This window comes from Mustelus asterias, chromosome 11, assembly GCF_964213995.1.
Source record: "Mustelus asterias chromosome 11, sMusAst1.hap1.1, whole genome shotgun sequence".
Taxonomy (NCBI): Eukaryota; Metazoa; Chordata; class Chondrichthyes; order Carcharhiniformes; family Triakidae; genus Mustelus; species Mustelus asterias.
In genome coordinates, this window is record NC_135811.1 from 1,354,085 (window position 1) to 1,379,721 (window position 25,637).

The 25,637-nt window shown below is 46.8% G+C and overlaps 1 protein-coding gene across 1 annotated transcript in view; it reads right to left on the reverse strand.

Annotated features, from left to right (window-relative positions):
* The window catches only part of cfap43 (cilia and flagella associated protein 43), a 146,393-nt gene that overhangs the window by 70,541 nt on the left and 50,215 nt on the right, over nt 1-25,637 (reverse strand). The window contains exons 14-17 of the mRNA XM_078224318.1: nt 20,438-20,604; nt 16,439-16,591; nt 10,918-11,048; nt 25-175 (exon numbers count right to left, since the gene is read on the reverse strand). Coding sequence (XP_078080444.1) covers nt 25-175; nt 10,918-11,048; nt 16,439-16,591; nt 20,438-20,604 — 602 coding nt within the window. The remainder of the gene's footprint in view (nt 1-24; nt 176-10,917; nt 11,049-16,438; nt 16,592-20,437; nt 20,605-25,637) is intronic.

Below are 25,637 nucleotides of genomic sequence, written 5' to 3' on the forward strand. Positions count from 1 at the left end.
ATAAAACTCCAGACCATTCCTCACCAACTTATCCTTTGAGCTGTAAGTAACCTTTTGTTGATCCAACATGGTCAGGACTTTGTCCTCTGCATTGCAGCTTTGATCAAGCATTGAGATCATTGAACGATTGTAATCCAGCACTGCCTTGGTCTGTTCCACACCTCCTGTATCCACCCTAAACAAATAAAACTTATCATTATTTCAGCACAAGAGGGAGAAAGGGGTGTCAGAACTGACTCCACCACGTTAAAGTCCAACAGGTTTATTTGGTAGCACGAGCTTTCGGAGTCTCGCTCCTTCTTCATTCACCTGATGAAGGGGCAGCGCTCCAATAGCTCGTGCTACCAAATAAACCTGCTGGACTTTAACCTGGTGTTGTGGGACTTCTTACTGTGGAGATGCCAGTCCAACACTGGCATCTCCACATCATGTCAGATCTGAGAGATTATAGTGATCTGGCAAGAATAAACAGGCTAAAACTCTCTCGTGTAGGAATTCAGGAGTACTCATTTAATACCTCGCCCATTTCCTCTGGCTCCACACATAGATTCCTTCCCTTGTCCTTGAGTGGGCCAACCCTCTCCCTGGCTACCCTCTTGCTCTTTATATATGTGTAAAACGCCTTAGGATTTTCCTTAATCCTGCTGGCCAATGCTTTTTCATGACACCTTTCAGCTCTTCTAACTCCTTGCTTAAGTTTCTTTCTACTTTCCTTGTATTCCACACTTGCTTCGTGTGTTCCCAGCCTCTTAGCTTTGACAAATGCTTCTTTTTTCTCTTTGACTCGGCTCACAATATCTCTCGTTATCCAAGGTTCCCAAAACTTGCCATACTTATCCTTCATCCTTACAGGAATGTGCCGGTCCTGACTCCCTATCAACTTACACTTGAAAGCCTCCCACATGCCAGATGTTGATTTGCCCTCAAACATCTGCCCCCAATCTACATTCTTCAGTTCCTGCCTAATATTGCTGGAATAAGCCTTCTCCCAATTTAGCACCTTAACTTGAGGACTACACTTATCTTTATCCATCAGTACCTTAAAGCTTACTGAATTCTGGTCACTGTTCCCGAACTGCTCCCCTTCTGAAACATCGACCACCTGGCCGGGCTCATTCCCTAATACCAGGTCCAGAATGGCCCCTTCCCTAGTTGGACTATCTACATACTGTTTCAGGAAGCCCTCCTGGATGCTCCTTACAAACTCAGTCCCATCTACGCCCCCTAGCACTAAGTGAGTCCCAGTCAATATAGGGGAAGTTAAAATCTCCCACCACAACAACCCTGTTACTTTTACACCTTGCCAAAATCTGCCTACATATTTGTTCCTCAATCTCCCGCTGGCAGTTGGGTGGCCTATAGTAAACCCTCAACATTGTGACTACACCCTTCCTATTCTGAGCTCCACCCATATTGCCTCACTGTATGAACCCTCCGAGGTGTCCTCCCGGAGTACAGCTGTGATATTCTCCTTAACCAGTAGTGCAACTCCCCTACCCCTTTTACATCCCCCTCTATCCCGCCTGAAACATCTGTATCCTGGAATGTTAAGCTGCCAATCCCGTCCTTCCCTTAACCAAGTCTCTGTAATGGCAACAGCATCGTAGTTCCTGGTACTAATCCAAGCTCTAAGTTCATCTGCCTTACCTGTTACACTTCTCGCATTGAAACAGATGCATTTCAGTCCACCAGACCCTCTGTGATTAGCAATCCCACCCTGCCTGCTCTTTCTCTGGGTCTTACTGGCCCTCTTCTTTCGTTCCCCTTCAGTTTATTCACCTTTGCTTTGGTTCCCACCCCCCTGCCAAACTAGTTTAAATCCTCCCGTGTGACACGAGCAAACCTCCCGGCCAGAATATTTGTGCCCTTCCAGTTTAGATGCAACCCGTCCTTCTTGTACAGGTCCCATCTGCCCCGGAAGAGACCCCAAGGGTCCAGATATCTGAAACCCTCCCTCCTACACCAGCTGTTTAGCCACGTGTTGAGCTGCACTATCTTCCTACTCCTAGCCTCACTCGCACGTGGCACTGGGCGTAATCCTGAGATTATAACCCTAGAAGTCCTGCTTTTTAGCTTTCTACCAAACTCCCTAACCTGCTGCTGCAGGACCTCATCACTCTTCCTGCCTATGTCGTTAGTACCAATATGTACCACGACCTCTGGCTGTTCACTTCATCTCCTTTTTAAATGGTGACCCCTTATTCTAGATTCTCCCACAAGAGGCAACATCCTCCCTGCATCCACCCTGTCAATACCCCTCAGGATCTTAAACATTTTAATCAACTCGTCTCGTACTCTTCCAAACTCCAGCGATACAAGCCTAACCTCTCCAACCTTTCCTCATAGGACAACCGGCCCATTCCTGGTCTGGTAAATCCTCTCTGACCCGCTTCCAACACGTTTACTGCTCCTGGAATAAGAAAATCAAGTCTGTACACAATACTCCAGGTGTACTCACAATGCTGCATGCAACTGAAACATAACCTCACTACCTTTGTATTCAATTCCCCTCATAATAAATGATAACATTTTACTAGTTTTCCCAGTTACTTGCTGCACCCGGTACACCAGCCTTTTGTGATTCATGCACTGGGCCACCCAGATCCCTCTGCATCCCTCGCAAGTTGTCACCATTTAGATAATTAACTTTTTTATTCTTTCTGCCAAAATGGACAATTTCACATTTACTTTAGACTCCATTTGCCAGATATTTGCTCACTCACTGAACCTTTCTGTATCTTTTTGTTGCCTCCTTATGTCTGCTTCACAAGTTACTTTCCGACCTATCTTTGTGTCATCAGCAAAGTCGGCAACCATACCTTCAGTCCCTTCATCCAAGTCTTTTACATAAATTGTAAACAGTTGAGGTTCCAGCACTGATCCCTCTAGCACACTACTCGTAACATCTTGCCAAAAGAAAAAGATCCATTTCTGCCTACTCTCTGTTTGCTGTTAGCCATCCCCAGTTCTATCCGTGCCAATTTGTTACCCCATCAAATGAGATTTTATTTTCTGCAATAACCTTTGATGTAGCAGCTTATCGAATGTCTTTTGCAAATCTGAGTAACGTACATCCACTGGTTCCCCTTTATCCACAGCGCAGGTTACTTCCTCAAAGAACTCCAATAATTTGGTAGAACATGGGCTGGGATGTTCTTCGATATCAGCGAACTAAAAGCTAACTTTTCACACCTTGTGGGGCAGCACTTAGTGCACGGGTTCCACGCAGCATCGCTGGTGGGCAGTCTCTGATTCGCCCACCCCGCCATCATCTCAGTGCTTTAATAATCCGGGTGCCACATTTAAAGGTGCCCAGCTCACAGCAATAATACTTCACAGGTCACGGCTACCAGGAAATCTGCCCCAAAGGTCATCAATGCTTCCCTGGAGAGATTGTTCAATGCCCTGGAGGCCCACTGTGATATCATCTACCCGTGCTCTGGAGGAAAACCCAGCAGGAAGATCACTAACCCAGCCTGGGAGGCGATGGCAGCTGTCATGAGTGCCAACACCCTGCAGAATAAGGTGGGCATCCAGTGCCAGGAGAGGATGAATGACCTCTGTCTGCCAGGGTAAGTCACTCATCTCATCACTCTCAACACTCTCATCACTCTCAACATTCACATGCCGATTACACACCCACAGGGATCGCAATCACTGCCAGCACAAGGGACACCTCCGCTCATACTCCCACACACACCTTCATCTCACCTGCAGGACACATCCTCATCCTGTCCATCGCCCCACTCACCATCCACACATGTCAGACATCCTGACCATCTGGCCTAGCAGGTGTCCTGCTTACACTCTCTCCACCTGTCTCTATGATGAACAAACTGGCACATAACCAGAGGGAGAGATACCAGGCTGATGGAGAAATGCCTAAACTGGCATCTCTAAACTGAGTGTCCTCATGGACCCTGAGGAGCGAGTGTTTCAGCTGCCCCTGAGGATGGGCTGATGGTGAGGCTGGCAGTGATAAATTAAGTGAGAATCCATCAGACAACAACATTGCATACAACAAGCTCAAGAGCGTCGACCAAGTTACCACCAACACGTCTCCTGTTCCACCAGAGGCCCAAACATCTTAGATCACTGCTACACAAATATCAAACATGCCTCCCTCTCTATCGCCCGCCCACACTTTGGCAAATCAGACCACAAGGCTGTGCTCCTGCTCCCGGCTTACAGGCAAAAACTGAAGCGGGAGAATTCGTCAAAGAAAGTCGTGCAATGTTGGTCTGAGGAATCGGATAATCTCCTACGGGGCTGCTTGGAGTCAGTGGACTGGTCAGTATTTAAAAACTCTGCGTCCAGCCTGAACGAGTACGTCACTACAGTAACTGACTTCATTGGTAAGTGCATAGAAGACTGTGTGCCAAAGAAGCAAATCCGCATGTTCCCCAACCGGAAACCATGGATGAACAGGGATATCCACTGCTTGTTGAAGTCCCGGTCTGAGGCGTTCAAGTCAGGTGTTCCAGATAAATGCGAAGTGATGCATTTTGGTAGAACTAACGTAGGGGGGAGCTATACGATAAATGGCAGAACCATAAAGGGTGTAGATACGCAGAGGGACCTGGGTGTGCAAGTCCACAGATCCTTGAAGGTGATGTCACAGGTGGAGAAGGTAGTGAATAAGGCATATGGCATGCTTGCCTTTATAGGACGGGGCATAGAGTATAAAAGTTGGGGTCTGATGTTGCGGTTGTATAGAACGTTGGTTCGGCTGCATTTGGAATACTGCGCCCAGTTCTGGTCGCCACACTACCAGAAGGACATGGAGGCTTTAGAGAGAGTGCAGAGGAGGTTTACCAGGATGTTGCCTGGTATGGAAGGGCTTAGTTATGAGGAGAGATTGGGTAAACTGGGGTTGTTCTCCCTGGAAAGACAGAGGATGAGGGGTGACCTAATAGAGGTGTATAAAATTATGAAATAGGGTGAATTATGAATAGGGTGAACGGTGGGAACCTTTTTCCCAGATGGGTGGTGACATTCACGAGGGGTCATAGGTTCAAGGTGAGGGGGGGGGGAGGTTTAACACGGATATGGTAACTAGTGGCGTGCCGCAGGGATCGGTACTCGGGCCGCAACTGTTTACCATTTATATAGATGATCTGGAGGAGGGGACGGAGTGTAGGGTAACGAAGTTTGCAGACGACACAAAGATAAGTGGAAAAGTGAATCGTGTGGAGGACGGAGAAGATCTGCAGAGAGATTTGGACAGGCTGAGTGAGTGGGCGAGGATATGGCAAATGGAGTATAACGTTGAGAAATGCGAGGTTATGCACTTTGGAGGAAATAATAACAAATGGGATTACTATCTCAATGGAAACAAATTAAAACATGCTACCGTGCAAAGGGACCTGGGGGTCCTTGTGCATGAGACGCAAAAGCCCAGTCTGCAGGTACAACAGGTGATCAAGAAGGCAAATGGGATGTTGGCCTATATTGCGAGGGGGATAGAATATAAAAGCAGGGATGTCTTGATGCACCTGTACAGGGCATTGGTGAGGCCGCAGCTGGAATACTGTGTGCAGTATTGGTCCCCTTATATGAGGAAGGATATATTGGCATTGGAGGGAGTGCAGAGAAGGTTCACCAGGTTGATACCGGAGATGAGGGGTTTGGATTATGAGGAGAGGCTGAGGAGATTGGGTTTGTACTCGTTGGAGTTTAGAAGGATGAGGGGGGATCTTATGGAGACTTATAAGATAATGCGGGGGCTGGATAGGGTGGAGGCGGAGAGATTCTTTCCACTTAGTAAGGAAGTTAAAACTAGAGGACACAGCCTCAAAATAAAGGGGGGTCGGTTTAAGACAGAGTTGAGGAGGAACTTCTTCTCCCAGAGGGTGGTGAATCTCTGGAATTCTCTGCCCACTGAGGTGGTGGAGGCTACCTCGCTGAATATGTTTAAAGCGCGGATGGATGGATTCCTGAGCGGTAAGGGAATTAAGGGTTATGGGGATCAGGCGGGTAAGTGGTACTGATCCACGTCAGATCAGCCATGATCTTATTGAATGGCGGGGCAGGCTCGAGGGGCTAGATGGCCTACTCCTGCTCCTATTTCTTATGTTCTTATGTTCTTATATCAGACGGACATATTTTACACAGAGGGTGGTGGGGGCCTGGAATGTGCTGCCGGGCAAGGTGGTGGAGGCGGACACACTGGGAACGTTTAAGACTTACCTAGATAGCCACATGAACGGAGTGGGAATGGAGGGACACAAAAGAATGGTCTAGTTTGGACCAGGGAGCGGCGCGGGCTTGGAGGGCCGAAGGGCCTGTTCCTGTGCTGTATTGTTCTTTGTTCTTTGCTCAGGCGACCCTGACATATACAAGAAATTCAGATATGACATATGGAGATCCATCAAAGATGCCAAAAGACAGTAATGGACCAAACTAGAATCCCAGGCTAGCCACACCGACCCCCGCCGACTATGCCAAGACTTGCAAGACATAACAGGCTACAAGATGAAGGCATGTAAAATCTCTGGCTCCAACGCACCCCTCCCTGATGAGCTCAATGCATTCTATGCCCATTTTGAGCAAGAGGTCAGCAAGAGTATACCCTCCACCCTGGAAGCTCTGGATGAACCTGTATCTGGGGTCACCATTGCAGATGTCAGAGCAGCTTTCTCGAAGGTCAACCCACAGAAAGCGACGGCCTGGATGGGGTACCCGGATGAGCACTCAGATCCTGCGCGGATCAGCTGGCGGGAGTATTCGCAGACATCTTCAACCTCTCTTTATAACAATCTGAGGTCCCTATCTGCTTCAAGAAGATGACCATCATCCCAGTACCAAAGAAAAGCCAAGCAGCGTGCCTTAATGACTATTGGCTGGTGGCTCTGATATCCATCATTATGGAGTGCTTCGAAAGGCTAGTCATGGCACGAATCAATTCCAGCCTCCCGGATTGCTTGCTTCCAGGACAGTTTGTCTACCGCCGCAACAGGTCCACAGCAGACGCCATCACCCTGGCCCCGCATTCAACCCTGGAACACCAAGATAACAAGGACACCTATGTCAGACTCCTCTTTATCGACGACAGCTCAGCCTTCAACACCATTATTCCCACAAAACTCATCTTCAAACTCCATGGCCTGGGCCTCGGCCCTCCTTTTGCGACTGGATCCTGAATTTCTTAACCACAGACCACAATCAGTAAGGACAAGCAACAACACCTCCTCCACGATCATCCTCAACACCGGTGCCCCACAAGGCTGTGTTCTCAGCCCCCTACTATACTTCTTATACACCTATGACTGTGCGGCCAAATTCCCCTCTAATTCGATTTTCAAGTTTGCTGACGATACCACCGTAGTGGGTCGGATCTCAAACAATGATGAGACAGAGTACAGGAATGAGATAGAGAATCTGGCGAACTGGTGCGGTGACAATAATCTCTCCCTCAATGTCAACAAAACGAAGGAGATTGTCATCGACTTCAGGAAGCGTAAAGGAGAACATGCCCCTGTCTACATCAATGGGGATGAAGTAGAAAGGGTCGAGAGCTTCAAGTTTTTAGGTGTCCAGATCACCAACAACGTGTCCTGGTCCCCCCATGCTGACACTATAGTTAAGAAAGCCCAACAACGTCTCTACTTTCTCAGAAGACTAAGGAAATTTGGTATGTCAGCTACGACTCTCACCAACTTTTACAGATGCACCATAGAAAGCATTCTTTCTGGTTGTATCACAGCTTGGTATGGCTCCTGCTCTGCCCAAGACTGTGAAAAACTACAAAAGATCGTGAATGTAGCCCAATCCATCACGCAAACCAGCCTCCCATCCATTGACTCTGTCTACACTTCCTGCTGCCTCAGCAAAGCAGTCAGCATAATTAAGGACCCCCACGCACCCCGGACATTGTCTCTTCCACCTTCTTCCATTGGGAAAAATATATAAAATTCTGAGGTCACGTACCAATCGACTCAAGAACAGCTTCTTCCCTGCTGCCGTCAGACTTTTGAATGGACCTACCTTGCATTAAGTTGATCTTTCTCTATACCCGAGCTATGACTGTAAGACTAATTCTGCACTCTCTCGTTTCCTTCTCTCTGAACGGTATGCTTTGCCTGTATAGCGCGCAAGAAACAATACTTTTCACTGTATGTTAATACATGTGACAAGAATAAATCAAATCAAAATATTAACACAAGGCTGGTACTCCAGAACTTGCCGCTCGCTTAGCCAAGCTCTTCCAGGACAGCTACGACTTTGGCATCTACCCGGCAATGTGGAAAATTACCCAGGTATGTCCTGTACACAAGAAACAGGACAAATCCAACCCAGCCAATTATCGCCCAGTCTACTCTCAATCATCAGTAAAGTGATGGAAGGGGTGATCGACAGCGCTATCAAGCAGCACCTGCTCAGCAATAACCTGCTCAGTGACGCCCAGTTTGGGTTTTGCCAGCGTCACTCAGCTCCTGACCTCATTACAGCCTTGGTTCAAACATGGACAAAACAGCTAAACTCCAGGGATGAGGTGAGAGTGACAGCCCTTGACATCAAGGCCGCATTCAACTGACTGTGGCATCAAGGAGCCCTAGCAAAACTGGAATCAATGGGTATCGGGGGCAAACTCTCCACTGGTTGGAGTCATATCCGATACATAGGAAGATGGTTGTGGTTGTGCAGGTTCAGTCATCTCAGCTCCAGGACATCTCTGCAGGAATCCCTCAGGGGAGTGTCCTAGACCCAACAATCTTCAGCTGCTTCATCAATGACCTTCCCTCCATCATAAGATCAGAAGTGGGGATGTTTGCCGATGATTACACAATGTTCAGCACCATTCACCACTCCTCAGATACTGAAGCAATCCATGTCCAAATGCAGCAAGATCTGTCTGTTTGCTCATGGCGGATACTCTGGTGCCACTGTCAGTGCACCCTCGCAGAGGGTTACCCAGCATCGTGGGGTGGCTACACGGGAAATCCCATTGACAGTAGCAGGACCAGAAGATTCGCCGCTGGTGAAGGATGTGCCGCCTCTCGCTGCCGAGAAACCTGCGAATGGGAGGCCTGAGAATTCCAGCCATTGTCTAAGACGCACTCGCTCTCAAACAGTATATTGGGAACAGTTTGCATTACAGTAGAGGAGGTAATGGACATATTAAAATGTATAAAGGTGGATAAATCTCCTGGCCCTGACCAGGTATATCCAAGAACATTGCGTGAGGACAGGGGAGGAATTCCGGGAGCCCTGGCTGAGATATTTGCATCATCGTTAGCCACGGGTGAGGTACCAGAAGACTGGAGGGTCGCAAATGCTGTGTCCTTATTTAAGAAGGGCTGCAGAGAAAAACCTGGGAATTATAGACCGGTAAGGCTAACGTCTGCGGTGGGCAAGTGAATAGAGAGGATTCTGAGGGATAAGATATACAGGCATTTGGAAAGACAGGGTTTCATTAGGAGTAGTCAGCATGGCTTTGTGCATTGGAGATTATGCCTTACAAATTTGTTAGAGTTCTTTGGTGAAGTGACCAGAAGGTTAATGAGGGCAGGGCAGTAGATGGACTTTAGTAAGGCCTTTGATAAAGTTTCACATGGTAGGCTGCTCTGGAAGGTTAGATCACATGGAATCCAGGGAGAGCTGGCAAATTGGATATACAATTAGCTTGATGGTAGGGAGCAGGGGTAATGGTGGAAGGATGCTTGTCGGACTGGAGGCCTGTGACTAGTGGTGTGTCTCAGGGGTCAGTGCTGGGCCCATTGCTGTTTGTTATCTATATCAATGATTTGGATGAGAATTACAAGGCATGATCAGTAAGTTTACAGATGACACTAAAATAGGTGGTACTGCAGAGAGTGAGGAAGGTTATCAAAAATTGCAGCAGGATCTTGATCAGCTGGGGAAGTGGGCTGAGAACTGGCAAATGGAGTTCAATACAGATAAGCGTGAGATGTTACATTTTGGAAAGTCAAATCAAGGTAGGACTTTCAGGGTGAATGGTAGGACCTTAGGGAGTATCATGGAACAGAAGGACCTTGGAGTTCAGGTACACAGTTCTCTAAAGGTGGAGTCACAGGTAGATAGAGCAGTGAAGTAGGCTTTTGGCATGCTGGCCTTCATCAGTCACGGCATTGAGTATAGAAGTTAGGAAGTTATGTAGCAGTTGTACAGGACGTTGGTGAGGCCACAGCTGGAGTATTGTGTTCAGTTTTGGTCGCCTTGCTGCAGGAAAGATGTTATTAAACTGGAGAGAGTGCAGAAGAGATTTACAAGGATGTTGCCAGGACTCAAGGGACTGAGTTATAGGGAGAGATTGGACAGGCCAGGACTTTTTCCTTCGGCGTGTAGGAGACTGAGGGGTGATCTTATCGAGGTGTTTAAGATAATGAGAGGCATGGATAGGGTGAATGCACTCAGTCTTTTTCCCAGGGTTGGGGAATCAAAGACTAGAGGGCAGAGGTTTAAGTTAAGAGGTGAAAGAATTAACAAGAACCTGAGGAGCAACTTTTTTTTTTACACAGAGGGTGGTGCGTGTGTGGAATGAGCTGCTGGAGGAAGTGGTTGAGGCAGGGACATTGACAACATTTAAAAGGCATTTGGACAGATACATGGATAGGAAAGGTTTAGAGGGATATGGGCCAAATGCAGGCAAATGGGGTTAGCTTAGATGGGCTTTTTGGTCGGCACGGACCAGTTTGGGCCGAAGGGCCTGTCTCCGTGCCATAGATTCTACAATTCTATGAATATAAAATACAATTGCATCAAGGACACGGCTACCTTGGGGCTCCTTCACAATGAGATCATTAATTACCCACAATCAGGAATCTTAATCTCTTAAACATGTCTATTAATCAGAAATAATTCATTGCCATAAATCAATAGTGTAAACTACTGCTGCTCCTTGCAGTCACTGTTTAAGTGAATGATGGAAGAAGTATTATGATCTAAGAATCTTACCTTTCTGTGCTACACACTAGAGTCCCATTGTGGACACCCGTGGTGAGGATAGTGCAACAGTCCAGTGATAAGGTGATTGATTTCACTCCTCCAGAATGATATGAATGACACTGAGTTTCAGAATGCAGTGCCTGCAGAGTGAAAAGTCAGGCTTTAGTTTGGCATGAGGTGTCCTTGGGTAAACGCCAAAGGAGGCAGAAATTCATTTAAACTCAAACATCAACCAGCGTGAGACTCCCGCATCATCCCAAAGCTGCGTTATGTGAGTGAGCGATGGGAGAGGATTTGCAGCAGCACCAGGGTTCAGCCTTCATTTCAGTTCCTTTTAAGTTAGGAATGTAAGGACAGCGACACGGTGGCACAGTGGTTAGCACTGCTGCCTCCAAGCACCAGGGACCTGGATTCAATTCCTGGCTTGGGTCACTGTCTGTGTGGAGTTTGCACATTCTCCCTGTGCCTGCGTGGGTTTCCTCCGGGTGTTCCGGTTTCCTCCCATAGTCCGAAAGACGAGCTGGTTATGTGCATTGGCCATGCTAAATTCTCCCTCAGTGTGCCCGAACAGGCGCCAGAGTGTGGCGACTCGGGGATTTCCACAGTAACTTCATTGCAGTGTTAATGTAAGCCTGCTTGTGACAATAATAAATAAACTTTAAAAAAGCAGGAGGAGGCCATTCAGCCGATCGAGCCGACTCCACTGTTCAATATGATCATGGCTGATCAGACACAGCAGTGCCTTTTACCTCCATTATCCCCATAACCATTACATTATCATTAATCAGAAGTATATCAATCTCTACATTAAACACACTCGGTGACTGAGCTTCCTCTGGGCTAGGAGAATTCCAAAGATTCACAACCCTCAGTGTAAAAAAATTTCTCCCCATCTCAGTCCCAAGCAGCTTCTCCCTTATTTTGAAATTTTGCCCCCTGGTTCCAGACTCCCAACCAAGGGAAACATCTTACCCGCATCTCCCCCTGTCTATTCCTGTCAGTATTTAGTAGGTATAAATGAGATCACCTCTCATTTTTCGAAACTCCAGAGAATACAGGCTCAGTTTGCCCAATCCCTCTTTATAAAACAATCCTGCCATCCCCAGAACAAGTCAGGTGAACTTTTGTTACACTCCCTCTCTGGGGCAATACCATCCTTTCAGAGGTAAGAGAACCAAAGCTGCACGCTGTCCTCCAGGTACAGCCTAACCAGACTCCTATACAATTGAAGCAAGACTTTGCTACTTCTGTACTCAAACCCTCTTGCGACAAAGGCTAACATTCCATTAGCCTTCCTAATAGCTTGTTACACCTTCATGCTTCCCTTCAGTAACTTATTGATGAAGACACCCAGGTCCCTTTGTCTATCCACACTTTCTAATTTCTTACCGTTGTGACATTAGTGTACCTTTAAGAAATGTGTTTGTTTTAGATCATGTTCTCTGCAGTTGTATTGTTTCATTGTTGCCAGGCTGTCTGGTTAGAAGTCCTTTTATTGCTACTTCAATGGTTTAAATGGGGTTTTGTTTGTTTTTACTCTGGGTCTCAGATACTTTCTGGGATTTGTTTTGTGACCCTGTATTGTTAGGGGGGAGACTGGTGGACAGTTTTTTTTCTTCATAGTGAATTCAAGGTTTCACTTTCAATTTGGCTACTGGCTGCAGTTTAGTTTAGAAGGGAGTGGACATCAGACTGAAAAGCAGTGTTTCTCTCTCTCTCTCTATCTCCCTGGTATTGGGAATTCTGCTGGTGAGCTGGAAGCAAGTCTTCCTGGAGTGGAAAATGTGCTGTTGGTGGTTTTGCTAGTTAGTAGCTAGAACCTCTCTCTGTCTCCCTGGTGTTTTGGGAAGCTGTTCTGACTTCAAGCTTGTCTGTGATTATGTCTCAAGAGAACTGCAGTATCCAGCCAAAGGACTAAGTTCCAGCATCACGTGAGCATTCGTATTTTCTGTGTTAAATCTGTGGCAAAGGTTTTGTTTATGGAATTTGTTTAGTTGGAACAATATTTAGCTGTTAAGGTTTATACAAATATCATATTTTTTATTTCTTGTTTGCAATTGGTAAAAGTTATTGCTAATTTTCTTTCTATACATGTTAACTGTATTCTTAAATAAACTTTGTTTGATAAAAAGCTCCCTGGTGGGTCATTTGAATCATACCTGAGGTGAAATATCTCATGCTCACCCTAGCCAAATTCAAACTGCAAAACTTAAGATCCAGGCAGACTTCATAGAATACTTTGGAGTTTCTGATCTGAATTATAACACCATTTAGGGAATACTCTGTAAATCTGTTCCTTCTACCACATTGGATTATGTCACATTTTTCCACATTATATTCTATCTGCGATGTTCTTGCCCATACCTGCATCTGTCCAAATCCTCCTTAACTGCTTTACATCTTCCTCACAACACACATTCCCACCTAACTTTGTATCATCCGCAAACGCGGAAATGTTACATTTGATCCCCAATCCAAATCATTGATATAAATTGTGAACAGCTCGGGTCTAAACAGTGATCCTTGCTGTACCCCACTAGCCAGGACCATCAGAACCCCCATGCTCAGGGATGTGTGTGTCATGGGCTGGACAGCTGAACTATCTAATTACTCTCATCCTCCTGCTCTTACCCCATAGCCCTCCACGTCCTTATACAAATTCCATTTTGAAAGTTATGAATGAAGCTGCTACCACCATCCTGTCAGGCTGCAGAGGACAGACCATAACAACGTTCTGTCTACAACTGTTGCTTCACCTCTGGCTCTTTTGCCAATGACCTTAAGCCCGTATCCCTCTGGTCACCAACCCTCCTGCCGGTGGAAATAGTTTCTCTGAAATTATCTGTCAAAACCCCTCATGATCTTGAACTTCTCCATTAAATCTCCCTTCACTTTCTCTGTTCTAAGGAGAACAACCTCAGCTTCCCCAGTCTCTCGACATAACTAACACCCTCATCCCTAGTCCCATTCTAGTAAGCCTCACTGCACCCTCTTCAAGGCTTTTTTATTAAATGCGGTCCCCAAATTGAATTCAGTATTCCTGCTGCTGACTAAACAGTTTAACAGTTTCTCAGTTTCTCCCATCATCTTCCTCGTGGACGCTGTTCCTTTTAAAATTCTCTTATTTCATTTCGATTGATTCTCCACATTCGTTCCACCAAGATACATCACTCCATGCTTCTTTCTGCTAAACTGCAGATTCCATGTGTTTGCCCATTTGACCAGTTTGGCTCCGCTCTCCTGAACTCTCTCACTATGCTGATGATTGGTGACTAGATTTCTGAATTTATTGTGAGATGATGTCCTGATTACCCAGTGTGGGTCATTATTATACATCAGAAAGAGCAGTGCTGACCCCATGGGGACTTCACTTCCTCCTTTGAGAAACCACCACTATTCTCAGTTTTTTCAGCCAATTCTGCATCCACATCGTGCTTTTCAATTTGGGGAAGAAATCTATCAGATTCCACTTTGTCAAATACAGTTGGAATGTCGAGATACAAATCAACTACCTCATCAAACTTTCTGAATGGAGGGCTGTGACAAGTGGCGTTCCTCAGGGATCAGTGCTGGGACCTTTGCTGTTTGTAATATATATATAAATGATTTGGAGGAAAATGTAACTGGTTTGATTAGCAAGTTTGCGGATGACACAAAGGTTGGTGGATTTGGGGTTAGCGATGAGGACCATCAGAGGATACAGCAGGATATAGATCAGTTGGAGACTTGAGCGGACAGATGGCAGATGGAGTTTAATCTGGACAAATGTAAGGTAATGCATTTTGGAACATCGAATACAGATAGGAAATATACAGTAAATGGCAGAACCCTTAAGAGTATTGATAGGCAGAGGGATCTGGGTGTACAGGTACACAGATCACTGAAAGTGGCAATGCAGGTGGAGAAGGCAGTCAAGAAGGCATACGGCATGCTTGCCTTCATCGGCCAGGACATTGAGTTTAAAAATTGGCAAGTCATGTTGCAGTTTTATAGAACCTTAGTGAGGCCGCACTTGGAATATAGTGTTCAATTCTGGTTGCCACACTGCCAGAAGGATGTGGAGGCTTTGGAGAGGGTACAGAAAAGATTTACCAGGATGTTGCCTGGTATGGAGGGCATTAGCTATGAGGAGAGGTTGGAAAAACTTGGTTTGTTCTCACTGGAGCGACGGAGGTTGAGGGGAGACCTGATAGAAGTCTACAAGATTATGAGGGGCATCGACGGAGTGGATAGTCAGAAGCTTTTTCCCAGGGTGGAAGAGCCAATTACTAGGGGGCACAGGTTTAAGGTGAGATGGGCAAGGTTTAAAGGAGATGTACGAGGCAAGAGAGTAGTGGGTGCCTGGAACTCATTGCCGGGGGAGGGAGTGGAAGCGGATACGGTAGTGACTTTTAAGGGCATCTGGACAAATACATGAATAGGATGGGAATAGAGGGATATGGTCCCCGGAAGGGTAGGGGATTTTAGTTAAGTCGGTGCAGGCTTGGAGGGCCGAAGGGCCTGTTCCTGTGCTGTAATTTTCTTTGTTCTTTCTTTGTTCTTCAAACACCTCCATTCATCCATGAAAGAACTCAATCACATTAATCAGCACATTTGTTCATTTACATATCCACTTTCACTTTCATTTAGACCATGATTTTCCAAACGCTAATTAATTTCTCCTGGTTTCTTGTCTCTCCCGTTATTGATATTATAACTGTCTGACCTATATCGCTTGGTTCATTCCTCTTTTACAAAACCAGGGGTGTGATATTTGATAACCATCCAGCGCTCAGACACCACTCCCATATAGAAACAGAGAAACCCTTGCAGTGCAGAAGGAGGCCAGTCGGCCCATCAAGCTTGCACCAACAACAATCCCACACAGGCCCTATCCCTGTAATCCCACATATTTACCCCGCTAATCTCTCTAACCTATGCCTCCTGGGACACTAAGGGGCAATTTAGCATGGCCTATGCACCTAACCTGCACATCTTTGGACTGTGGGAGGAAACCGGAGCACCCGGAGGAAACCCACGCAGACACGGGGAGAATGTGCAAACTCCACACAGACAGTGACCCGAGGCCGGGAATCGAACCCGGGTCCCTGGTGCTGTGAGGCAGCAGTGCTAACCACTGTGCCACCGTGCTGCCCATGCCAAGCATGATCGAAAATGTCACCTGTTATCACACGTTGTCTGGGATCACCCATCTACATCTTTCCACAATAAATTAACATTATCTCAAAAGGTTTAACATTTGACTGGAAATATTCCGAATTGATCAGTGTCCGTAGTGTTGTGAATGAAGCTGTGCTAAATACACCAGAGGGTCTGCAGTGTGGCATTGAGACAGATTCAATCCAACACTGGAGTTAACTCAACGAGGGCTGGAAGGAGATGGAATGGATAGAGGAGGGGTAGATTAAAACAAATACATTTCAAAACAGGATGGCATTGTGACAGTATTCCTGCTGCATTGTGTTCCTGCATTATTTCTGGAATGATAGGTATTATAATTCCAAGGGTGTTCCCTCAAGCGGGTGCTTACCATGCTGCTCACATCTCTTAACTGAATGCATCCGTCCTTGGCTACTGAGGCCAAACACTGCTGATTGGCAGACAGGTAGAGGAATCCAGGGCCCAGCTGGTGGCCCTCAACCTTGGTGAGAGTGATCAGGTTAAACGTATCATTGGATAAACCCTGGAGAGAGAAAGAGAGAGTGAGACAGACTGATTGCCCAGCCCTGCGAATACATAAAGTGCGGTGAATCGGCTTGGTGAGATACAAGTAGAAAGAGTAGTCTGGAAATAGGATGTCGTTGCAAAAACAGAAACCTGGCTTAAAAATAGTGAGAACCTGATGTTGAAGTACGAGGGTGCAAAGTGTTCAAAAAATAGAGAAGGGACAAAGGGAATGGAGTGACAGTACTGATCTGGGAAGACATTACAATAGGACAAAGAGAGGGTCTGGATTTTACACCCCCCACAATGGATGGTTCTCGGCAGGAGGAATATAAAGTATAACAGGTGGCCGTCCCACCAGCATCCCCGCAGCATCTCCCAGCTTCCCCCCAGCATCCCACCAGCTTCCCACCAGCTTCCCCCCAGCATCCCACCAGCTTCCCACCAGCTTTCACCCAGCATCCCCCCCAGCTTCCCCCAGCATCCCACCAGCTTCCCCCAGCATCCCACCAGATCCCACCAGCTTCCCCCCAGCTTCCCACCAGCATCCCCCCAGCTTCCCACCAGCATCCCACCAACTTCTACCCAGCATCCCACCAACTTCCCACCAGCTTCTCTCCAATTTCCCACCAGCATCCCACCCACTCCTGAGCTGCTCCCCATAAAATGATAGCAGCACACACCTGAAATCTCAAACAATGAATAGATAATTGAGTTGGCAGGCCGGCTGACCCAAGTATTACAAAGAGTATTCTGGACTCGAAACGTCAGCTCGTTTCTCTCCTGACAGATGCTGCCAGACCTGCAGAGATTTTCCAGCGTTTTCCCTTTTGACCCAGGTATTACACTCTTCATATCTCAATGTGCTTGGCAGGGGCTGGCGGGCATGAGCGGACGGCCTGTTTTTTTTAACTCAGCTGCTTAAAAGGTGGGAAGGAAGAGTAGGTTCATCCTTCAGGAGGCACCGTGTGTGCATCATGGGAACTCACTCCCAGGATGCTACTCACCCCTTTATCACTTCTCGCCCGGCCAGTACAACCCACCCCATTGACACCCCGATGGCCTTGATTAACATCGGTCAGCTTGAGACCAAAATTTCTTTGGGGGTGGGGGTGGGGTGCGATGTGATGGTTTGGGGCTGCGAGGAACAGTCTTCATTCCCTCCAGCCCTGCTCATGGTGTCTGTAATGACTTTAATCAGACAATTGAGGTGGGCTTGTTAGAATATGAACTCCCTGATTAAGGACCAAATTGATGAGCCAATCAGGGAGCCTCTTGCTTTGTATTTAACCAGGCGTGTCAGTTCCTCTGTCACTCCGAGTGTTGACTGCTAACTGAAAGCTCTCTGTATGCTGCTGTCAGCCTTGTAAATAAAGGGATTTTGGTGAAGGGACTTCTGCCTCCGAGGACTTATTGCAATGTCTTTGCGAGGGAAAGAGTGGAATCCATTTGGTTAGAGTTTAGAATCCAAAAGAGTATTTTCACCCGACTGGGGGGCATTCTGCAGGCCAGTGATGTGAAAAATCCAGTTTGCAGGAAAAGCACAGAGATGTGTAAGAAAGAGTGAGTGGGGATACTGGGGGACTTTAATGACCCAAATATTCATAGAAATCATAGAAACCCTACAGTACAGAAAAAGGCCATTCGGCCCATCGAGTCTGCACCGACCACAATCCCACCCAGGCCCTACCCCTACATATTTTACCCGCTAATCCCTCCAATCTACACATTCCAGGACACCAAGGGGCAATTTTAGCATGGCCAATCAACCTAACCTGCACATCTTTGGACTGTGGGAGGAAACCGGAGCACCCGGAGGAAACCCACGCAGACACGAGGAGAATGTGCAAACTCCACACAGACAGTGACCCAAGCCGGAAATCGAACCCAGGTCCCTGGAGCTGTGAAGCAGCAGTGCTAACCACTGTGCTACCATGCCGCCCTTTTTTAACTGGGATAATCTTAGAGAGGAGGGTAAGGAAGGGAAGGAATTTCTGTAACGTGTTGAGCAGAATGTCTTTGATCAGTGTGATCTCAGGCCAGGAAGGAGGCATTTCTGGACTAGCGCTGGGGAACGAGGTAGGCCAAATGGACCAAGTGACTTGGGGCAAGTGCTTGGGTAAGAATAATTATCAAATCAGAAAGTTAGAATAGTCATCAGCAAGAAACAATCTAAGGTAGAACTCCGAAATTGGAAGAAGCCTAACTTCAACAGGATGGGGGGAAATTTAACCAGGTTAAAATGAACCAAAAACTGGAATGGAACAACGGGCGATCTTCAAGGAGCTGTTTCAGGTTAAGTAGAATCGTAGAATCCTACAGTGCAGAAAGAGGCCATTCGGCCCATCGAGTCTGCACCAACCACAATCCCACCCAGGCCCCATCCCCATAACCCCATGCATTTACCCTAGCTCGTCCCCCGATACTAAGGGGCAATTTAGCATGGCCAATCCACCCAACCCGCACATCTTTGGTACATGCCAACAAGGGTGAAAGAGAGAGGAACAAACTCCAGGACACCTTGGCCAATGAGGGAGACAGAGAGTGTGCTGAAACAAAGAAAAAGACAAGGATATATGATGTGTGTCAGATGAATTCTTTAAATAAGAATCCGACCAAATGAATGGACAGTGAAGAGGAAAATAAGAATGAGAAAGAGAATATGAAAATAGAATGACAATGCAAATAAATCCAGATATCTTCCAGCAGCATCGAAGTATGAATCGGAATAGTCAGGGCCAGGTGAGTGTGTTGGGGAGAAGGATGGTGATGTATGTTGAGAGGAGCAGAGCAAGGTTAGAATGCATGATATGTATTTTGCATCAGGGTTTAGGAAGAAAAGGATGTGGACAAAGGCTCTGACCTTTGGAATGCCAATCAGTGGCGGATTGCCCTTCTGTACCCGATTTCTTACCCCAGGTTGGAGGGGTGTGTGTGGGGGCGTGGGGGCGGTTGGAGGTCCTGGGTGATTGGAGGTGGGATTGGAGGTGAAAGGGCTGGTAGGACGTTGGAGGGCTGAGTTTGAGGGGTTCAGGAAAGCGAGGTTCAGGGGTACGGGGGCTCAGGAGTGCGGGGCCTCAGATATGCGGACTCTGGGGTGGAAGGTGGGGCAGGATTAGAGATGAGAGTGGCACGGTGGCACAGTGGTTAGCACTGCTGCCTCATAGCACCAGGGACCCGGGTTCGATTCCCGGCTTGGGTCACTGTCTATGTGAAGTTTGCATGTTCTCCCTGTGTCTGCATGGGTTTCCTCTGGGTGGTCCGGTTTCCTCCCACAGTCCAAAGATGTGCAGGTTAGATGGATTGGCCGTGCTAAAATTGTCCCTTAGTGTTAGGGGGACTAGCTAGGGTAACTGCATGGGGTTATGGGGATAGGGCTTGGTGGGGGGGTGGGGGGGGGGGGGGGGGCGGATTGTGGTCGGTGCAGACTCGATAGGCTGAGTGGCCTCCTTCTGCACTGTAGGATTCTATAATAATGTATCTAGTTCAGTCAAACACGCTTTAGGAAAGTATTGAAGGTCCTTGAGAGAGAAGCAGAGGGAGATTTCCCAGGATGGATCCAGGGATGAGGGGGTTTTAGCTCCAAGGTCAGGGTAGGAGAAGCTGGGGCTGATTTCCTTGGAGTAAAGGAGATTGAGGGGAGATTTGATAGAGGTGGAGAAGATTATGCCAGGTTTGGATAAGATAGACAGGAAAAGCTGTTCCCATTGGCTGATAAAGTCCAAGACTAGGGGACAGAGATGGTGAGAATGGAGAGAGTTGATGAGAGAAAGAATGGAGAGAGAGACAGAAAGTGCGTGCAAGAGAGGGAGTGGGAGAGAGAGATGGTGAAAGCAGGAAGAATGAGTAAGCATTTCACAGGTACCCTGATGATTTTGTATTTAAAGATGGTCCGTGTCAGGGTACAGTACGCATAGATGTGTTGTTCAGTGTCCAGGACTGCAGAGGTCAGAGGCAGCTCCGTCTGACAGTATTGTTTCCGAATAGCGACGTCATTCATCATCCCACGGTGATCAATAGTCGCAGGAGAAGCTGGGAAATAAATTCACATTGGAAGCTCTTTCAGTAAAAGCCAAGTAACGCTGAATGTTTCAATACTAACCAGTCTCCATTGCCCTTCACAAGCTTAATATTGCCTGAATTAACATGAACTTCTATTGGACCAATCACTGGCATCGCAGAGTATGCACCAATCACAAAGGGTTTAAGGAGAAAGCGGTAGAGAGATGGAAGGATTTAAGGGGCTAGTTTATATATTTCTCCAATTCTTACACAGAAACTCAGAGCAGGAGGAGGCCATTCGGCCCTTTAAGCTGCTCCACCATTTAGTTTGATCATGGCTGATCATCAAGTTCAATATCCTGATCCCCTTTCCCCCCATATCCCTTGATCCCTTTAGCCCCTAGAGCGAAATCTAATTTCTTCTTGAAAGCAGCCAATGTTTTGGCCTCAGCTACTTTCTGTGGGAGTGAATTCCACGCATTCACCACCCTCTGGGTGAAGAAATTTCTCCTCACCTCAGTTCTAAAAGGTTTACACCTTATCCTCAAACTATGACCCCTGTTCTGGACTCCCCCCACCATTGGAAACATTCTTTCTGAATCTACCCTGTCTAACCCTGTTAGAATTTTGTAAGTTTCTATGAGATTCCCTCTTACTCTTCTAAACTCCAGTGAATATAATCCTAATCAATTTAGTCCCTCCTCATATGACAGACCTGCCATCCCAGGAGTCAGCCTGGTAAACCTTCGCTGTACTCCCTTTATAGCAAGGACATCCTTCCTCAGGTCAGGACACCAAAACTGCGCACAATGGGCCTGATTTTACCATTTTCATTCTCAGTGCTGAATCTGGGCCCAATTCAGATCCCACTTGGAGATCTGCTTTCAGGCACCACTATACGCATCAGCCTGAAAAAAACATCGTGGGTCTGAATCGCGCTGTGGGCGGGGCTTAGCGCGCTCGAAATGATCGGAGCTCTGATCTGCGCATGCGCAGTTAGAAAAAAATTTGCAAAACTCCACCCGTGTCAGATTGCTCCCAGGCCGCAGAAAGCAGAGAAAGCGGCCTGGGAGCGATAGTCCCCACAGACATCATTGTCCCCCTTATCCACCCACCCCTCCGCTACCCAGACCGATCGCGACCCACGGCCCCCTTCCCCCCCACCGATCATTCGCAGAATGGCAACGGACCCCCCTCCCCTCCCCGTCCCCCCTACCAGAGATCCATCTGGCCTCACGTCCTCCACCCTCCCCCAAGAGAATGATCTGGCCTCACTCCCCTCGCTCCCCCCAGAGAATGATCTGGCGTCACCCCCTCCCCCACAGAGAATGATCTGGCCTCACTCCCCCCACCTCCCCCCCCCCAACCTCGCCCCCCCCACCCCCACCCAGAGGTACATCTGACCCACCTCCCTCCCCTCCCCCCAACCAGTCAACGATAGGCCCTCTCTCCCCCGTCAACCAGACAACGATCGGCCCTCCCTTCTCCCTCCCCCTCGACCAGAGAATGATCTGATCCGCCTCCCTCCCCCCCCACCACCGATCTGAGTCAGAGAGCCGTTGGAAGCTCTGAACTCGCTCTTCAGCAGCTGGAGCGCCCGATTCAGACTTTTATTCAGCATGTCCATTTCAGCGCAGTTCCGGATCGGCGAATGTGGTGGTAAAGGGGGAAATGCTGATAAAGTTGGGCGGGCAGTTCATTAATTCAACTGAAATACATGCAAATGCATTTAAATCGCCGTTGCGCCCGTTTCGGGCGCGAATTGGATCACCGCCATCCCCAGGTCTCGGTAAAGTGGCAATCTGTGCGGACGCGGATCGCGTTAATGGCCTCACACCCGACTTTACCACGTTTTCGCGCCTGCAATGGTAAAATCGGGCCCAATATTCCAGGTGTGGCCTCACCAACGCCCCATACAATTACAGCAAAACATCCCTCTCCCTATACTCAAATCCTCTCGCTATATGAAGGCAAATATACCATTTGTTTTACTGCCTGCTATACCTGCACGCTTACTTTCAGCACGAGGACTCCAAGGTCTCGCTGAGTATCCACCTCTCTCAATTTACACCCATTCAAGTAATAATCTGCCTTCCTATTATTGCTACCAAAGTGGATAACCTCACATTTATCCACATTATACTGTATCTGCCATGCAGATACCCACAGACTCAACCTGTCCAAATCACACTGAAGCATCTCTGCATCCTCCTCACAGCTCACCCTCCCACCCAACTTTGTATCATTTGCAAAGTTTGAGATAATGCATTCCGTTCCCTCTTCCAAATCATTAATATATAAAGTGAACAGTTGGGGTCCCAGCGCAGATCCCTGCGGAACCCCACTAATCACTGACTGCCGATCCAGGTTGTCTTCACTGTTTCTGGTGAAGTGTATTTATATTTTACTTAATTCCGTTTAATTCACAAAAACTAGGCATTTGTACCTTGTAGGACAAGCACAACTGAGAGCCGAGAGTTAGAAATTTGGACCTTAGAGTTTGTTTTATTCAGAAGGGTTTATACCTTGAAACCCTTCACCTTACAGCTAATAGAATGTTATTGTATATTGCGAGGGGAACTGAATACAGATGTAGAGAGGTTATAGACCAGTGAGGAGACCACATCTGGCACGCTGTACAGTATTGTCTCCTTAGTTAAGGAACAATATAAATGTGTTGGGAGCAGTTTAGAAACAGTTTACTAGGATAAGACTAGGAATGGGAGGGTTGTCTTACGAGGGAAGGTTGGACAGACTGATGAAGGGAATTTAATGATAATACTCAGCATAGGGATATTAAGCAGCTAATATTTTAACATAAGGTTTTGGAAATAAATATAAAACTAATAAGGGCATTAGAATCATTAATGTTAATTGTTAAGTTTGCCAGTAACTGACTGCAAACTCAAGGTTTTATTGTATCAAAGAATTGACTAAAACATGAAGACTCGATTATAATGTTAACTTGAACATGGTGCAGTGTGAAACCATCCGTTGTTTAAAAGAACAAAATTATAGAAATTTATATTCGAGAACAAGGAGTTTGGTCTGGGAATTCTGCCAGATGTATGGGCCCACATCCAGCAGGAAAACAGGTTCTAACCTCCTTGCACAATGCTAAGTAAGTTAAAAGTGTAGTTTAGTATTGCAAAGCAACAAGGAAGTCATTTTTATTGAGGAGCATACTTCCGATAGTTGAACGAACAAATGACAAACCATTATTTAAGGTGTCAGATTATAATTCGATTTGAGAATGTTGTCATGAATAGATCGACAAGTTAAATACTCAATGAGATCATGTTAAGTTAATTGCTGGACTGTATCTAAGATAACCAAATTGTATAATTGTCCAGGTTTTTGGCACGAAAGTGGAGATCTGTGGAGGAAACTCGAGGTGCAGTCGCATCACCAGATTCCTCTTCGGCCAAAGTATTGTATTTGTCTAACGTGTGTGTCCTTTGTGTTTTGTATTGTTTGCATGTTCTGTAACAAAACTAGTTTTGGAAATAAATTTTATTACGCTTTAAATCTGAGTTTCATTTACTTTGTGAAAAATATTAAATAGAATTACTTTTTAGTATTTCTAAAGTAATCCGACCACTGAAAACTGAATTCCCCACTTCACAGACTAAGCTTGTTTGCATGAGAGTTTAAAAGAGCAAGGGTGACTTTATTGGAAACATATAAGGTCCTGAGGGGACTTGACAGAGTGGATTTGGAGAGGATGTTCCCCTTGTGGAACAATCTAGAACTAGGAGTCACTATATAGCAATAAGGAGTCACTTAGTAAAGACAGAGATGAGATTTATTTTCTCCCAGAGGGTAGTGACTCTTTGGAACCCTCTTCCTCAAAAGGTGGTGAAGCAGAATCTCTGACAGACGTAGATTCTCGATAAGCAAGAGAGTGAAATGTTACTGGGGTAGGAAGCGGCTGAGGTAAATGTGGGAGTTGTACTGAACGAGGCGGGAGAATTGATAGCAGCAAACAAAGAAATGGCAGATATGCAAATTAAATCTTTTGCACCAGTCTTTCAAATATCCCTAAGTTATCAAACGGGCTGCTTTCAAATAACATGGTAGAATTTATAAAAATCCCAATCACAAGGGATAGAGTATTAGAGAAACTCAAGAGGCTAAAGGCGGATAAGTCGCCAGGACCCGATGAACTGCATGTTAGGGTTTTAATGGAAGTGGCTGCAGAGATCGCGACCCTTGAACTGAAATCTTTCATAACTCGCTAAATTCCTGGAGGGTACCAGAAGATTGGAAAACAGCCAATGTGACACCTTATTCAAAAAGGGAGAAAGGCAGAAGGCAGGGAAATATAGGTCAGTTAATTTAATATCTATTATTGGCAAGATGCTGGAGTCAATAACCAAAGAGAAAATAGCAAATCATTTCGGAAAGTTGAATATCATCAAATGTAGTCAGCATGGTTATATGAAAGGCAAACCATATTTGACAAATTTGCTCGAATCATTTGAGGGTGTGAGAACCTCGAGGGGAACCTATAGATGTAGAATATTTAGATTTCCAAAAGGCACTTGACATGGGGCCTGATTTTACCATTGCGTTGTGCCTGCTTTCGGGCACGAAAACTTGGTAAAATCGGGTGTGAGGTGATTAGCGTGATCCTAATCTGCGCAGATGCCCACTTTACCAAGGCTCAAAAATGGCCGCAATCTGAACCACCCCGAAATGACTTAACAAGCTGGACGCCCAATTTTACCTGCATTCCCCCCTTTACCATCGCATTCGCCCGTCCAGATTCGGTGCAAAACAGACATGTTCGGCAAAGGTCCGATTCGGGCGCCCCAGCTTCTGAAGAGGTAAGTTCAGAGCTTCCGGCAGCTCTCTAACTCAGATCAGTGGTGGGTTGCGGGGAGGGGGATGGGGGGTTGGTGGGAGGTGGGCCTGATCACTCTCTGGTGGGGGGGAGGGACGAGGAGGCGGGACAGAGGTTTCTCTGTTGGGGGCGGGGGAAGGAGGGAGGCCAGATCATTCTCTGGTGGGGGAGGGGGAGGGAGGCGGGCCAGATCATTCTCTGGTGGGGGGGAAGCGGA